We start from the raw sequence: 16224 nt of genomic DNA, 5'->3' as shown, positions 1-16224 counted from the left end.
TTAAATTCAGTACTGAGTATCATAAGTAAATACCGCGGTAGGAGAAAACATCATTAATTATGAAAAATGTACTTGTTAAGTACAAATTTACAATAAAAATAAATATGCGTGAAAGAATGTAACATTTATTTACTTAGTAAGTTTTTTAATTTCTTTTAGATTATCCTTCAGCCAGATAATAAATATATTAATTGAAAATATGTGTATGTCCGCTGCTGTTAACACTTTAGTGAAAGCTTTGTACTGTTGCATATTAAAAGAATAGTAAAAATGAATGATCTGCAATAACAAACGACGGCACACCAAGTCAACATTCAAGAATGATGTGTAATACCTGCTTTGAATATGTTAAATTTCAGTAATTTCCCATTGGGAAATTTGCAATGTTGCATGCGACATTTTTTAGTGTGATTTCCCATGATTTATGCTAAATTAATTTAAAAAGCTCGAAACCTCTATATATAGTTAATCAAATTTATTTAATGAGTTAAATCAAATGAAATGCTTTAACGATTTAACGAAGTGAGTAGGAATATACTATTAGAAACATATTTCAGCAAATTTTTCAAGAACATATCAAAAACAAACAAACCGGCAAGAAAAGGGAAAAGCATTAAGAAAGAGTACAGATCAAATAGTTAACAAGTGCAAAAATTATTCAATTTCAAAAGTCACAGCAACAATGACAACTCCAGTATTGCGATTTTACGACATCAACAAACAACAATTAAAATATGGGTCATCATTTGCAAGGATGTACACTAACGGTTAATTATAGGTCTGTTCCACGAGCTACTTGTAGTAAAACTCAAGTAAAACACAAGTAAAATTTACACGAAAATTTGCTGCCGGAACGCACTTGTGTATACACAGTGTTACTCAAAATTACTACCAGATGGAATCACTCAAAGTTACTACTATCTGCCAGACGGAATCATAACCCGTTCTAATTTATAGAAAATAGTGTATTCGGTTATTAATGTTGTAGTATATAAAGAAAATGTTGAAATAAGTTAAATTTTGATTTCGTATATAAACTTAATAAAATTAAATTTTTATTCCCTTATCTTAAAAACAACTTTTTAATGAGAAAAATTGTTGATTGGAGTATATTTTTATAATATATGTGTCGTCATGGAAAAAGTCCCTACTACTAGAGATTGTCCCATTCTTATTTCCTTAAGCACAGAGTCAGAATAACTACTTTTTTTATATAATCGGTTTAGGCGTTTTTTATTAAGACTAGATCAATTTGGTTTGCCACCATACTATATATGGTGTATTGAACATTTATTTATTTAGTGTTGTGCTTAATCGTGCGTAAATCATATGTAAGTGATGTATATATGTATATAAGGCAATTTTAGACGTTAGAATACTTAATTTCTTGCTATTAAGTTAATTTGTACAGCTACTGAGATATAATAAATGTACATACATATTATTCAATGCTATATTAAAGATTTCAGACATTTTTTTTAAATTTTCAATAAGCAAATTACTTTTAATCATTGTATTAACAAGTAGCGAAATATAATATAATTTACCTAAGATTAGAATAATTACTGTCTGATTTCAACGCATACAATTTTAAGAAGTTGTTTGCTTACCTTATAAAAACTAAAAGATTTTCACAGTTCATATGAAAATTCAGTAAACAATATTAGTAGTTGTTTTTCTGGTTTAATTCCATCTAGTTTAAGATGATATTTTATTTAGTTTTTTTTTTAGTAGTTTTCAACTTTTAGAATATATCTGAATTTTTAGTCTTAACAATGTCTTTTGAAACTTAAATTGTCTGTTGAAATATTTTTTTGAAGGTCTTCTAGTTGACTTTAGTCGCTGGAGTATTTGCAAGATTTGTTATTATATGCACATATATATCTATACCCTTTAAAAAGTTATCTGCAAAAATAAACTCGTCGTTGTCATGTAAAAGAATAGGTGTATTGTTTAGAGGTGAAAATCCAATTGCTGGTATTCCCAGTCCACGTATATAACGACTATCAGTACCACCATTAAAGATTTGTGGTTTTATTTTTAGATTTCTATAAATAATAATCGAAATTTATAACAAATATATTTTTTTTAAATATAATTAAATATACAATTTATCAATTGCAGTTTTAAAAGATGTCCAGTATGGATTACTGTCATTCATCTTTGTTGGCTCAACTCTTGGAAGTTTATGTTCATACTCAATATCAATACCACCACCTGCTTCTTCACAAAATTTCTTCAACTAAAATAATTTTTAAAATTCAACAAGTTACAAAAAATAAAATAATTAAGGCGGTATGCGAGTTCAAGTAAATTGATGGTAAATTGAGGGTAATAGTAAATTATGTCGGTATGGTTGCGTATATTAGTATTTACCAGAATTTCGAATAGGGTAAATTAGATAAAAATTAGGTAAATTAAGTGTTGCCATTGTGAAAATTGTATATATACTTTACCTTAATTTACTCGAACTCGCAAACGGCCTAAACAAATTATTAAAATATAATTAATATAGTATTTAATTTACTTTAGCCTCAAATTCTGTATGATTCACATCAAGTGCTAATCGACAATCAAAACAGGCTACCATTTGTGGTGGTATCACATTGCTTTGAACGCCACCACTAACACGTGTCAAATTTATAGAAGTAACATCACCAAGTGTAAGCTCTGGATTACGTTTCAAACGATCTTCCGATTCCTCACGCAATTGCATCATTTTATTAAGTATTGTTTTAAGCTTTTCACCAGCTGTATTTTTCAATAGAAGTGATCCGTGACCAGCTGTACCAGATATTCTAAAGTACAGTCCTGTTAAAAAAAAAATTAAATAAAAATTAAATTTCTTTTAAAAATTATTATTAACATACGCCAAACACTTCGTTCGCCATTAAATACAGGAATTTCATCTGTTGGCGATGCCATGCCCTCATCTAAAGAAAATCCAATATTAAGCGCCCTAAATTCAGGAGTATTGACAAATGGACGCATACCATAACGTCCACCCATTTCTTCATCTGAAAATATAATTTATTTAAATCAAACACAATAAAAAACAGAACAATTTTTTGGATTGCAAAATTGTAAAATTGTAAAATTATTTGGTTACCTGCTACAAAGGATAAATGTATAGTTCTTTTAAATACAGCACCATTTGTTTTTAGGTATCTTATAGCTGACAAATATTGCATTCCCACAGATTTCATATCCTGCGAACCACGAGCAAATATACGACCGTCTTCGTCCATTTCAGCACCGAATGGTGGATGCGTCCATCTATCAGAAAAAACTGGCACAACATCCATATGAGAATTTAAAAGTATTGCTGGCAGCTCAGGCTCAAGTCCTATCCAAGTCAGTATAACTATTGGATTATCCTTATTTAAGGGATAATGTATATTTATTGGTAAGTTTAACATATCTGCTTGTTTTTTAAGAAAAGCAATGCAACCATCTGTAGAATACATAAAGTAAATACAATTTTGTTTTTGTAGAACTAACGTTTATTTATTACCATAATTAGGATTCGGGTGTACACTTTCAATTTGTAAATATTCCTTTAAATAACCAATTTCCTTATTAGTGTTCCACTTATGCAGCGATTCCATTTTGTCTGCACTTTTTGCCGTACTGTTCGATATAAAGTTCGAGTATGCACTGATGCATAGCGCTGATCGCCACAATATTATATGCTGAAACCTAGTCGCGATAAGATTTACGCTATCTGCTGGTTAGCGTCAAACGATTTCCACAATATTAAATAAATTAATTGAATTTTATGCACTTCATACGCGACTATTTTCTTACCCTTAAAGTGCTAGTCAAAATTTTAGATAATAGATTAAATAGTTTATTACTTAATTTAATAGATTATAGCTTTTTACGAAAAATTTGGTTTCAGTTAAAATTAATATTTTTTTAAATTAACACAAAATTTTACCCCCATATATCTAACACCCTCAAAGTATAAATTCTATATATGTATCTAATATCAAATAATATTTTGATATTGAAGCAAGTACAATTGTGTTTTAAAATTGTCTATTTAGGGTACAATTTTTCATAGTTGACCTAGCTAAATAATAATAAAGATAAACTTTTTAGTAAACTTAATGTAGATATACATATATATGTATATGCATTTGAAAAGAGATAAAGTCATTGGTTTAAAAACAAATGTTCTCATCAAATACTAACACGTATTAATTGCGACGTTGAGGAAAATTACTTGTTCTATCAAATCAGAAAATAGAAAAAATGCAATCAAGTTGACTATTTTGAATATGCTACATATCCACATAAACTGTAATGAAATCAAAATTATATGAAATTCTATATTAAATTATGTATATATATATATAATATATAATTATTTGTAACTATAAAATTGACTAGTTATATAATTATCATATAAATTATTTTGTAATAGAATATGCATTTCATATTTGGCAGTTCACTGGTATTGCTACTTGCACAATGTCCCATCTTCATTATAACTAATCCAGTTGAATGTGGAACAGATTTTTCAATGAGCTTATTTAAAAAATATTGTAAAATATATTCGGATATTCATGATCTCGGGTAACGACCTCAGTATTTAAGTAACATGGTAATACTGCAAATTGCGAATAACAAAAAGCATCTATCAAAATATATATTTTGTTGCTGTTTTATACTATTACTATATTACTCAGTTACCAAGCTCATTACGCGGGATCGTATAATGATTTAAATACAATATACAGTAAAATTTCTCATAACCGGACACTCATCGTCGCAGTGTTTCTGTCCGGTTATAGAAGATGTCCGCCTATAGGAGGGAGCACAAAAAATTATGTTTAAAGTGCACCCAAATGATGATTTGAATATAGTTCAGGTTTTAAGATCTTATCGTACGATATTATCGACTCACTTATTTCTTTATTAGATTCTTCTTCTGAACTTATATCCATAATATTGCTTTGTTCCTCAAATTGAATTTCAACACTATTGTCTTCAGTCCAGTCCAGTATTTGGAGAAAAAATTGAAATCATATAAATTAGTAGTGTATGGCAAAGGACACCGAATGGAATATTTAAAATTTTTACTAATATACAAACGTTTTCTTAATCATTTAATGAAAAGAAGTTGTATCGTTTTCAAAATATTTTTTTAGTAGTGTATGGCATAAGACACCGAATTCGAATATAAAATTAATTTTTTTAATTCAATATGTATGAGTTATTTAAATATTACGGTATTTAAATGAAAAACCATACCATACACATAATATATAAACGTGTTAATCAATTATTTATAATTAATTAAAGAATTCACTAAAAGGCGTTTTTTACCTTACAATAATACTACAAATATCAACTTCTGCATATATGTAGTCTTAACTCCGGCAATTTAAAGATTTTAATTGTAGTACATAGATAGTACATAGATAAACTTAACGCTCTCTTAACGCTCTAAAATTTATTTTAAATTGACTTTTTATTATTACAAAACGATATCTGTACAGCAAGAAGGTTGAAGAGATTTTTAATTTAAATCTAAAACATAATTGTATGATCAGCTACTACTATGTTTGTCTTCTGTCAAAAGATAAGCTTCTAGCAATTAAAATAATATAAAAAATATTCATCTATATATTTAAATATGTATATGAAAATTATAGAATCACAAACTTTTTTAACTTTTTTTGGTAGTTTGGCAGCACATTTAACTAATTGTTTAACAACCGCTATAATTTGACAGTTACACAAATAATTCAATTATTCAAAAATATTGTCATAAAAAACTACATCAAACTAGTTCAAAAATATGTTGTTTTTAAAGTTCTTATCAGTCAGAATAAATCACTTAATGAAACTGCAGAATAGTAGAGTAAAGAGTATAAAATAATTAATATTAATATGTAACACACCATTTTATTATCGGGCAATGACTTAGTTCTGTATAAAAATTTGTCCAGTTTGTAAATTGTAAAAACTATTAAATTACCAGAACATATTACATTTATATTAATTTATATAATAATTAAATTAATAAATATTCCAAATATATACGTAATAAATTTATTAATGAAATCAATGCATATATATGTCACAAATTGTGACCAAATCATTACATAAAGAACCACAAAACCACTTAATTAACTAATAAAAATAAAGATAAAATAAAATCGTGCATAACACAGATAAATATAATCTAATTGAGCTACAATAAAAAATGAAAAAATTTTGATAAGTTAATATATTATTTTTAGTTATTTTTTAAAAGCAGGCAACCCATTGCTTTCATGCATTGAGAAGATCGCGAGAGTGCAAAGTGGTCGGTCGGTCAAACGCTAAAGTCAACTAAATGTAAATATTAAACAGTAAATAGTTGATTTTAATACATAGATATAGAATTGATTTATTTTTAAATAATTTAAATGCATTGAGTCGGTATAAATATTACATTAATTTTAATATATATAATTTTAATTTAATTTAATTAACTTGACGTTTTCATTAGATTAACGCAAAATGAAAGTTAAAATTTATAAACATTTTTCGTCTCTTGACGCAGTGGCGTACGCACATACAAGCAATAATAAATATTTAAACATTTTAAAGAGATAATCTTAGCATAAATGTTTATTTATATTTGTAGATTTTAAAAAATATTCGATATAAAAATGAGCGCGTGGGAAAATAATGAAGAAATTCAAAGATTTCGGGAATATTTACGCATTCCTAGTGTTCATCCTGACATCGATTATAGTAAGTTTAAAAAACCTTTATTTTTATTAGTTTAATACTTTTATGAAATCACTTAAAAATTATTTGAAAAAAAAATTTTTTTTCTTCTCTATATACATATAATTGAGACAAATCTTGCAATATATGGATAACATACAGATATTTGAACAGATTACAATGCAATCTTTAGAAGAGAAAAATTCCTTTTTTTATTTAAGAAAAAACTATACACATTATGTCTTTATAATGTGAGTTAAAATTATTTAAATGTGAATTAAAATTATAATTAAAATTCATTTCAATAATAGTTTATCAAAATCAGCTGTTAAAAAAAATAAAACATAACCTAAAAGTTTATGCAAAAACATGCATTATGAACTATAAGCTAAAGCGAAAGTAAAAGCGTTACATACATATAACATACATATATCATTCTAAAAGAAACGGAAAAATTTAAATATGCATGTTTGGACCAACAATTCTATTACATTAAATATATAAAAAATATCAGTTACTTTATTAAGAATAGAAAATATTTATAAAAGCGATTTTTATAGAAATTTCCATTTGTCAATTTTTAATAACCATAAGCTGCATATTTTGACTACGAGCATAAGTTAGTCCCAAGAATCAGCTCCATTGTACACACTACAACAACTACATCTATACATATAAATTTTACAATCCGTTTCGCGTTATTTCTCGTAAAGTAGCAACAACAATAATATTATATCAAAATATTTATTTGAAAAAACGTGTTAATGTCACAATTTTGTTATATATTATCTATAAAAAATTCTTTACATACAATTTTTTACGAAATAAAATATACATATTTGTCAAGTTTCGAGAGAACTCAAAAAAAAAGTACATTTAAGTTCTAACCTCTTAACGAGTTTAAGAGTTTTTGAAAGAGCAATATAGCATATTTGTGTTAAATTGTAATACCCAGCGAAACAGAAATTCATAAGTATCATAAAAAAGAGCTGTAGAATATAACATGTCTAGCACCGGAAAAAAGTACATAAATCAATGACCCAATGTTAGAACTGTTAGATGAAACAGTTTTAATATGACCTAATACTTCAAAAAAGGTTTAATTTTTCAGTGTCAACTACTCAATGTAATCTTATTAAGCACTCCTTTCTTATTGCTGTTGTGCTCTGACATAAGGTATAGTGATTATCGAAAACCGGATACATGACAGCATTGTTTAATCATAGCTTTAGACAAGTGTTTGGTGCCGAGAACTCTCCTAACTTTATTTTTATTCAAAAATTTAAAGTTTTACTTAATTTTAAAAATTCTTTTAAAATTTAATAAGTTGAATTTTAAAGATATATTTAAATTCAAAAATTTTCTTTTTTTCTTAATCTTAATCTTAAAATAGTCTAAAAATAATTTTATAATACAAACGAAATAATCTTGAACAATTAAATTCTTACTTAAAATAAATACTTTAAACAATGTTTGCTTAAAGAATGCTTAACATAACTTAAATACTTTATATAAACATCATATCAGTATTAAAAGCAGTAAGTAGAATAATATGTATATCTAATCATAATCTGAACTAAAACCGCAGCACAACATTGTCTAATAACTAACTAAGTAAATATATCTGATAAAATATATATATGATTATTTTTCTTTTTTTTGCTTACAATCTCAGCCAGTTGCGTTGAGTTCTTAAAGAAACAAGCAGCTGATCTTGAACTTCCTATCAATGTTTACTATCCTTCATTACCAACAAAACCGGTTGTTGTTATAACATGGATTGGTCAGCAGCCAGAACTACCATCGGTTATATTAAACTCTCATATGGATGTTGTTCCAGTATTTCCAGAAAAATGGACTCATCCACCATTTAGTGCGGATATGGATGAAGAAGGTCGCATATTTGCACGCGGCGCACAAGATATGAAATGCGTTGGTATGCAATACTTAGCAGCCATACGATCATTGAAAGCGAATAAAGTTACATTGAAGCGAACTATACACATTACTTATGTACCAGGTAAGTGGGGCAATAAGAATTCAACTCACCATAAAAAACGAGATCATAAAATAATTAAAAGATTATTTTAACGAGATCTATTAAAAGTAAACTTTTTTCACTTAAAATGTTTGTAAAAATGATTTCAAGTTATATTTTTATATAAGATAAGATAACATTAATATTTACTTTTATAATGTATAATATATATTATATATCAACATTGTAAAGATGAAGAAATCGGTGGTCATCTTGGTATGGAAGTCTTTGTGAAATCTGATGATTTCAAAAAACTGAATGTTGGATTCTCTTTAGATGAAGGTTTGGCTTCGGTTGATGATATTTATAGAATTTATTATGCCGAAAGAAGTATTTGGCGTGAGTTCTTTAATATAAATGTACAAATGTTTCGAAAGTGATATTAAATACTTTTTCAGAAATTAATTTTAAAATAAGTGGTAATGCCGGTCACGGTTCACTTTTGCTTAAAAATACTGTAGGTGAGAAGCTTCAGTATATACTGAACAAAATGATGACCCTTAGAGAACAAGAATCGAAACGTCTAGAATCAGATAGTTCACTAACAATTGGTGATGTGACTACTGTTAACTTGACAAAAATACATGGCGGCGTACAAAGTAATGTTATTCCTCCACTTTTAGAAGCTTGTTTCGATATACGTCTAGCGATTACAGTGGATCATAAAGAATTTGAGAATCAAGTCGGTTAAAGCTTTATTTTGTTATACAACAAACATATAATCTTATTTCTGTTTCAGGTACGTAAATGGTGTGCTGAAATCGGAGGAGGTATTGAATTAGAATTCGAACAAAAGGAACCAAAAGTGCCACTGACAAAAACCGATGCAACAAATCCATTTTGGATTGGGTTTAAAAAAGCCATAGATGATTTGTAAATAGCAAAAGAGAAATGATAAGTAATGTAAACTGGAGATTAATGTTTTCAAATTTCTTTCAGAAAACTAAATGTTAATATATTAGTTTTTCCTGGTGGAACTGATAGTCGTTATGTGCGCGAAGCCGGTATACCTGCCATTGGTTTCTCACCCATGAATAACACACCAGTTCTTTTACATGATCATGATGAGTTCATCAAAGCTGATACATATTTAAGAGGAATTGAAATTTATAAAAAAATAATACCAGCTGTGGTGAATGCTTGAGAACAAGTTAACTGAAATAAATTTATGTTTAAAAAAGTTATAAAAGACATTAAATAATTTTTTTGTGTTTTATAAATTTTTGTGAATATAAAATATATACTTATATAAAAATTATTGTAATATATTAAATAAAACACTTTACACTGAAAATAAAGAAACAAACATCACTTTGGTACTTGCAAGAAATCGATCGGAAATGGGAAAACCGTTGTAGAATTTCTTTCTTGTGATATTGAAGCAAGTGTTTGTAGATAACGTAACTAAAAAGTTATTAAATATATATTTAATAATATACAATTTCAGAACGTTAGTGAATAATGAAATAACCTGTAGCGATATTGGATTTTGTGACATTACATCTGACGCTTCTTTTAAAAACCTGGCTGCATTTAATTCACCTTCAGCTGCAACAATTTTTGCTTTAGCCTCTCGTGTAGCTTCTGCTTCAGCGGCCATAGCTCTCTGTAATTCTAATGGTAGTCGGACATCTTTACTAAAATTAAATATTTTTGAATATATATATTATATTGAATAATGCAGTTTACATTTCAACACGTTCTACTTTAACACCCCAACGATCTGTTATCTCATCTAATATATGTTCAATATCAATTGATAGAGATTCTTTTTCAGATAGCATTTCCATTAGCATTTTAGTACCAGTAACCTTGCGAAGTGTTGTTTGCGATAGTAATTTGGTCGATTCTTCTGCTGCAGCGATCTATCAGTAAAGAAAAAACATAATTATATTATAATATTTTGAATAAATATATTATATATAAATTATATATCACTTGTATAACTGCTTTCAATGGTTCTTTCATTCTATAATAAATAACTGCATCAACATAAATGGTTACGGAATCCTTGGTAAGAATTTCTTGAGGTGCTACATGGTATGAACTGGTACGTAAATCTACGCGATAAAGTGTATCAATGCATGGTAATATAAACACCAATCCGGGACCGCGTGCACCACCCTTTCTATTCAAACATTTCAACATATTATTTGAAAATATTTATCATTCCACATTAAATATATGCAACATATCTTACTTTAACCGTCCCAATCGAAGTATTACAGCTCTTTCATACTCAGGTAGGACAGTAAGACAAAATATCATCGATAATGGGAAAGTTAGCACAACCAATAACATGGAAATAATAAAACAAATCTGTTCAATCAGCTTTGGAGGATCATTTTCAGCTAAATAAATAGAAATGAATTAGTGTTTTAAAAGTATATGGTATATATATTTTTATGTAACTGTAGTACACAAACTAAAAATTATGGTCCCATACGCAATAAAATCTCCATAGATCTACCATACTGTGGCCTAGAAATATTATGAAATTGAAAATTAAAGCCTACAAGAGAGAGAGAGAGTGTTCTAAAAAATTAAGAAACCTCGCAATTATTAGAGATCAAAAGTGCTCAAGTGCACTGATTCAGCTAGCTTCAACAATAATGAATGAAATAAATAAATCTTATGACACGCTGTAGCAGCTGGCAAGCAAAAACAAAGTGATACTTTGCTGGGTGCCTGGTCAGTCGTGCAAGGTCAAGATCTGCCATTCAAATCTGTGAACCGGAGCCATATTCGTCTACAACTAGGTCTCTGTTTGATAAATGTTTTGCAGCCGAGAAAAGTCACTACTGGCGCGACATTCCAGGTAATCGTCAGTTATGGTAAAGTATCCTTCTTCAGCAGAATAGAATTAAGGTTGCTAGTGGGATATTAACCGGGTCACCATGGACTGCGTTATCATCTTAAAAAAATGGGCCTGTCCGAAAAGATAGATTGTCGACTCTGCTTAGAAGCAGACGAAACTTCCAGTCACATTCTCTAAGACTGCCCAGCCATGATCTGAACCAGAAGGAGGTCACTGGGTCGAGACCTACTCTCCCCTTCTAACATTAGGGGGTCCTCAACGGTGAACATTCTGGCTGTCATTCGGAAAGCGATATGTCTTCTGTTCGGTTAGGGTCTGTTGCAGCACAAAAGATCAACCATGGTCGCAGTACTCTGCTCCGTTGGGAGCTGGTACCCCGTTTAGTCCTATTCCTATGAAATAAATATTTAATATTTTACTTTACAAGAAGAATCTCAGATCTGTTAAACTAGTTCTTTTTATTTGTCAACATATTTTTACAGAAAAGGATCAATCATTTAATTTGTTTTGGTTCAAATTTGTAAAAAAACAGTGTCTAATCATAATGGTAAATATTAATCAAAGAAAAATTAAAGTGCCCCTAAAATTAATTGAAGTGCAGTATTATCTGTAGAAGACATCCAGTTAAACATCTATATTATTAATAAGTGGCAAGTCTAACCAGATAGACTAAGAAATGTAATGTAGTACAATAGACGAATAAACAGTAGCATGAAAGCACTCCTCTTAATATGAAATAAATGCTACTTACTTGTTTTAATGTGCCTATTATCTTGAGCTTGTATATGTTCCATTTATGAAATAAAAAAATATAGTTATCATTTATTATTAATATAAAACATATATATAGAAATGTATATACACATATATATAGTTTTCAATTAAATAACAATCATAACAATATTCGAATACAATTCTTTTCGTCTTCGCTCGCTTTGTTAAAAATGATTCGTAAACTATATATTCTAATAAATTTGAATATATTTTTAAAACAAGTGTGCTGAAAAAACTATATTGACACATATATTAAAAAAAAAATATATATATATATATATATTAACAATTAATTAACAATGAACATGAGTGTATATCATGATTTACATGAGTTTGATAGTCGAAATATTATAACAAGTAAGAGTCAATTATTTGTTAATTCAATTATTATTTATATACTTTATGTAAAAGATATATAGTTCAATCTCTTTTTAAGGCGAAAGGCAAGAGTCTAATTTAAGTGAGCAGCTATTATATATTTTGTCAATTCTTTTAATGGTGGTAACATTTCCAATATCAATGGCTTATGTTTGGATATGTCCAAAAGAATATGAGCGTGTAGTGATATTCAGACTCGGACGTTTAAGGTATTTCTAAATTTCATAATGTTGGCACTAAATCATTTGCAATTTAATTTACTTAATTAAGTAGCAATAACGGCCTGTTTTGAATTTCAAACTTAACTTAATATTTTTCAACAACTGGTCGACTAGTCTTGTCTATCGACTAATCAGTATCTCTCATAAATGCATATATTATAAGATATCTCGATGTCATTACAATACTCTATGACTTCTTCTAGATGCCTACGTTTTCAAACACCTGTTTTGTTCAAACATATTTTTTTACCCTTTTGATATCAGGGTTTGCAAGCCCTTCTAATTATTAATTCTATAAAGTATGTCAATGTCACTAAAAAACTTACAGCTAATGATTTGTTTTAAATGCAATGTGAGGACAAAAAATTTAACAAAAAACTGTGCGCTCTGAATTTAAATAGATTAAATAAATTACATGAAAGGTATCATGTAGTTTGAAACCGCGCCCAGTATGAATAACATCGTAAAAGGTGTCATTAATGAAGCTATGTGAATTTCTAACGTTTACCGCACATTAGCTTCAAAGGACCTGTGTAGTTGCTTTTAGTCTGATGCCCCCTGTTTTTTTTAACGAGGACTCAAAAGCATCGATAACCAAAGTCAGTATGGAGCTTTAATCCACTAAAAACATGTCCTCATGTCCGGACGGAAAATCTCTCCTGCAAATACCAAGAGGTCTGATTCCCCTGTAGTTAAAGTAATTCGTTGGGTACGCTGTTTACAAAGGTGATATAAGGTGGTTTACATAATTGTGTTATATACTACATAAGATATGACGCATAATTTATGATGAGCACATTCCCACCAGCCTTAAGTAACATGTAAACCTATTGTCTTCACCAATCGTTTATTTGTTCTTAACTTGTTATATAGTATCCTTTTTAAGAAAATCATTAAAACTAAACTCAAAGATCGAAGACCTGTCGTTTTTTTTAAAGTGTTTTGTAATTCTACAAATATACAATTTTGCTAATATATTCCATATGTCTTAACTACTGATTATATTGGGGACAATGGTATATTTTTCATAGTAGCCCTTTTATCGCTGGCATCTACAAGCTTTTCGCGTATTATCAAAAGTTTACGAAAATTCTTTATCTCTTAAAATAGGTTATGTTATTATAAAATAATTAAGCTATACTACTAATATATAACATAAAATATTAAAATTTTAAGTAATTAGTGGTTTACACAGATTAAATATATTTAAAAAATTCATATAATTTCATGCCACTATTTTAGAAATGAAATATTATATTTATGTTTGATTTTTTATTATTTTATGAATATTGTTATATAATGAATATAGTGATTATAGTATTATTATGATATTTGTTGAATTTTCATAGAGAAGATAAAACTTACGGTCCTGGCTTAGTATTTTATTTGCCATGTATCGATGATTTCCTGAAAATTGATCTGCGCACTTTCTCGCTTGATGTACCGCCTCAAGAAATTCTAACAAAAGATTCAGTTACTATATATTGTGATGCTGTTGTTTTTCATAGAATTGAAAAGCCTTTGTTGGCAGTAATACAGGTGGAACGTGTAGGAAAGGCAACACAGTTATTAGCACAAACTACTTTACGAAAAGTTGCTGGAACTAAAATGCTTGTAGAACTTTTAACTGATAGGGAGGCAATTGCGAATGAAGTTAGTGTAATATTAGATGAAGGTACTACTCCATGGGGAGTTAAAGTAGAACACGTAGAAATGTAATATGCTTTATAAATTTTAAATTTTCTTTCATAATAAGAATGCTTTTTAGTAAAGACGTTCGCATACCACGTGATTTACAAAGAGCATTGGCAGCAGAATCAGAAGCTATTCGCATGGCTAAAGCAAAAATCGTTGCTGCTGAAGGTGAATTAAAAGCGTCATTAACACTTAAGGAAGCATCAGATATAATGTCTGAGAATACGATGACCGTCCAGGTAATTATATGTACATTAAATATTTTTTATTTATGGACCTTAACGCAGTTTATGGTAAAAGGCGTTAAAACGTTTACGTGAGTACTCTTTATACAAAAAAAAGTTAAGATCGTTAAAATTTATATAAACTTGAGGTTACCGATTTATATAATTGTTACTACCCTTATTTTTTGAATGTATTTGTTAGATTATAATAAAATTTACTTTAATATTTCATCTTTTATCATTACATAATCTAAAATATGTTATAAACGATTATATTATTATATTGTCTCGCGCTGATTGTATTTTCAATTTTAATAGCCGAAATGTTATCAAAATTGTCTTTATTAGAGTAAATGTTTTGGGATAATGTTATTTTATACTATTGTACATTTATATTTATTATAGGTATTTTAAAATTATATTCACTTCAAGTATCAACTATTAGATCAAGTTGTATGTTTTTATTAATAACTTTTGCAAAATTGACTTAATTGAACATATAAATGACTAAATTGTTCAATTTGGTAGTGTGATCGTGATTTTCTGAATTCCTATTATGTATATTTACAAACGATGATATTAAAAAATAGTCATAAAAAATAAATAATTTGAGTAACATATGTATTACATATGTACAAAGTGATATAATTATTTTATTAAAAATATTGCAAAATAATATGCTTCATTATGAACGTTTACACGTAACTTCATTCTTATACAGTTTTAAAACGTTATCATATATTTAAAATGTTATTTTATATGTAAAATGATGTTGTTCAATACAATTTTATTTAATTTATTATTATTTCTTTTTTTAGCTACGTTACCTACAAACATTATGCGCAATTGCTGGAGAGAGAAATCATACAATTATATTTCCATTCCCGACTGATTTTCTAAATAATCTATTTAAAAATTAAAAAATATATAAATAGTGTATTAATAAAAAAAATTTGCTTCAATCTCAAGAAAATCACTATATATAAAAGCAAAAATATTAAAACAGGGTAAATGGGGTAAAGGAAATATATATAATATTTGACTTATTTTACAAAACCACCGTTACATTACCATCTGATTCTAATTTTCATTGTTATGAAGCGTTGAACTTAATTATTAATATTATTTATTTTAATTATACTGTACGCAAATGAAAGCAGCTACTATGATAGTTACCGACATACTCCGATTACCCATGTAAAATTAATTTTTTATATAATTTTGCGAATAAAAGTATGAATTTACTTTTTTAATCGAAATAATAAAAAAATTCAATAACGACGAATTGAATATTGAAATATTAAAATTGTCATTTTAAGCATAATTCAAAATAAATTAGCTTTAATA

General features: G+C 27.9%; 4 protein-coding genes across 7 annotated transcripts; 2 read left to right on the top strand and 2 right to left on the bottom strand.

Moving 5' to 3' along the window:
• Window positions 1–1673: 1673 nt before the first annotated feature.
• LOC119670595 (aminoacylase-1-like) lies at window positions 1674–4988 on the bottom strand. Its single transcript, XM_038080918.1, has 7 exons — window positions 4913–4988; window positions 3515–3817; window positions 3110–3454; window positions 2871–3017; window positions 2528–2811; window positions 2109–2242; window positions 1674–2048 (listed from the first exon to the last, which is right to left on the bottom strand). Exons 2-7 carry the CDS (start codon window positions 3606–3608, stop codon window positions 1826–1828), a joined length of 1227 nt encoding a protein of 408 aa, XP_037936846.1. The 5' UTR covers window positions 3609–3817; window positions 4913–4988; the 3' UTR covers window positions 1674–1825.
• Window positions 4989–6274: 1286 nt separating this feature from the next.
• Window positions 6275–9941, top strand: LOC119670594 (aminoacylase-1A-like). 2 transcript variants are annotated; one of them, XM_038080915.1, is made up of 7 exons: window positions 6275–6351; window positions 6644–6753; window positions 8405–8749; window positions 8960–9106; window positions 9166–9449; window positions 9507–9640; window positions 9707–9941. In XM_038080915.1, exons 2-7 carry the CDS (start codon window positions 6669–6671, stop codon window positions 9909–9911), a joined length of 1200 nt encoding a protein of 399 aa, XP_037936843.1. In that variant the 5' UTR covers window positions 6275–6351; window positions 6644–6668; the 3' UTR covers window positions 9912–9941. The 2 variants fall into 2 exon arrangements, with proteins under 2 accessions (XP_037936843.1, XP_037936844.1); XM_038080916.1 differs by having other exon boundaries at window positions 6347–6365.
• A 73-nt stretch (window positions 9942–10014) lies between these two features.
• Window positions 10015–12440, bottom strand: LOC119670593 (stomatin-like). The gene is made up of 6 exons (XM_038080914.1): window positions 12337–12440; window positions 10968–11118; window positions 10706–10895; window positions 10457–10632; window positions 10239–10404; window positions 10015–10171 (listed from the first exon to the last, which is right to left on the bottom strand). The coding sequence occupies exons 1-6, from the start codon at window positions 12377–12379 to the stop codon at window positions 10076–10078; spliced, it is 822 nt and encodes a 273-aa protein (XP_037936842.1). The 5' UTR covers window positions 12380–12440; the 3' UTR covers window positions 10015–10075.
• A 180-nt stretch (window positions 12441–12620) lies between these two features.
• LOC119670590 (stomatin-like) lies at window positions 12621–15806 on the top strand. Of its 3 annotated transcripts, none has more exons than XM_038080912.1 (5): window positions 12621–12716; window positions 12796–12946; window positions 14467–14673; window positions 14727–14892; window positions 15696–15806. In XM_038080912.1, exons 1-5 carry the CDS (start codon window positions 12659–12661, stop codon window positions 15795–15797), a joined length of 684 nt encoding a protein of 227 aa, XP_037936840.1. In that variant the 5' UTR covers window positions 12621–12658; the 3' UTR covers window positions 15798–15806. The 3 variants fall into 3 exon arrangements, with proteins under 3 accessions (XP_037936840.1, XP_037936838.1, XP_037936839.1); XM_038080910.1 differs by having other exon boundaries at window positions 14308–14673; XM_038080911.1 differs by having other exon boundaries at window positions 12629–12716; window positions 12779–12946; window positions 14308–14673.
• The last annotated feature ends 418 nt before the right edge of the window (window positions 15807–16224 follow it).

This window comes from Teleopsis dalmanni, chromosome 1 (genome assembly GCF_002237135.1).
Source record: "Teleopsis dalmanni isolate 2A chromosome 1, ASM223713v2, whole genome shotgun sequence".
Lineage (NCBI taxonomy): Eukaryota > Metazoa > Arthropoda > Insecta > Diptera > Diopsidae > Teleopsis > Teleopsis dalmanni.
Note: the sequence above shows the minus strand (reverse complement) of the source record. Positions and strands in the feature narration are given on the sequence as shown.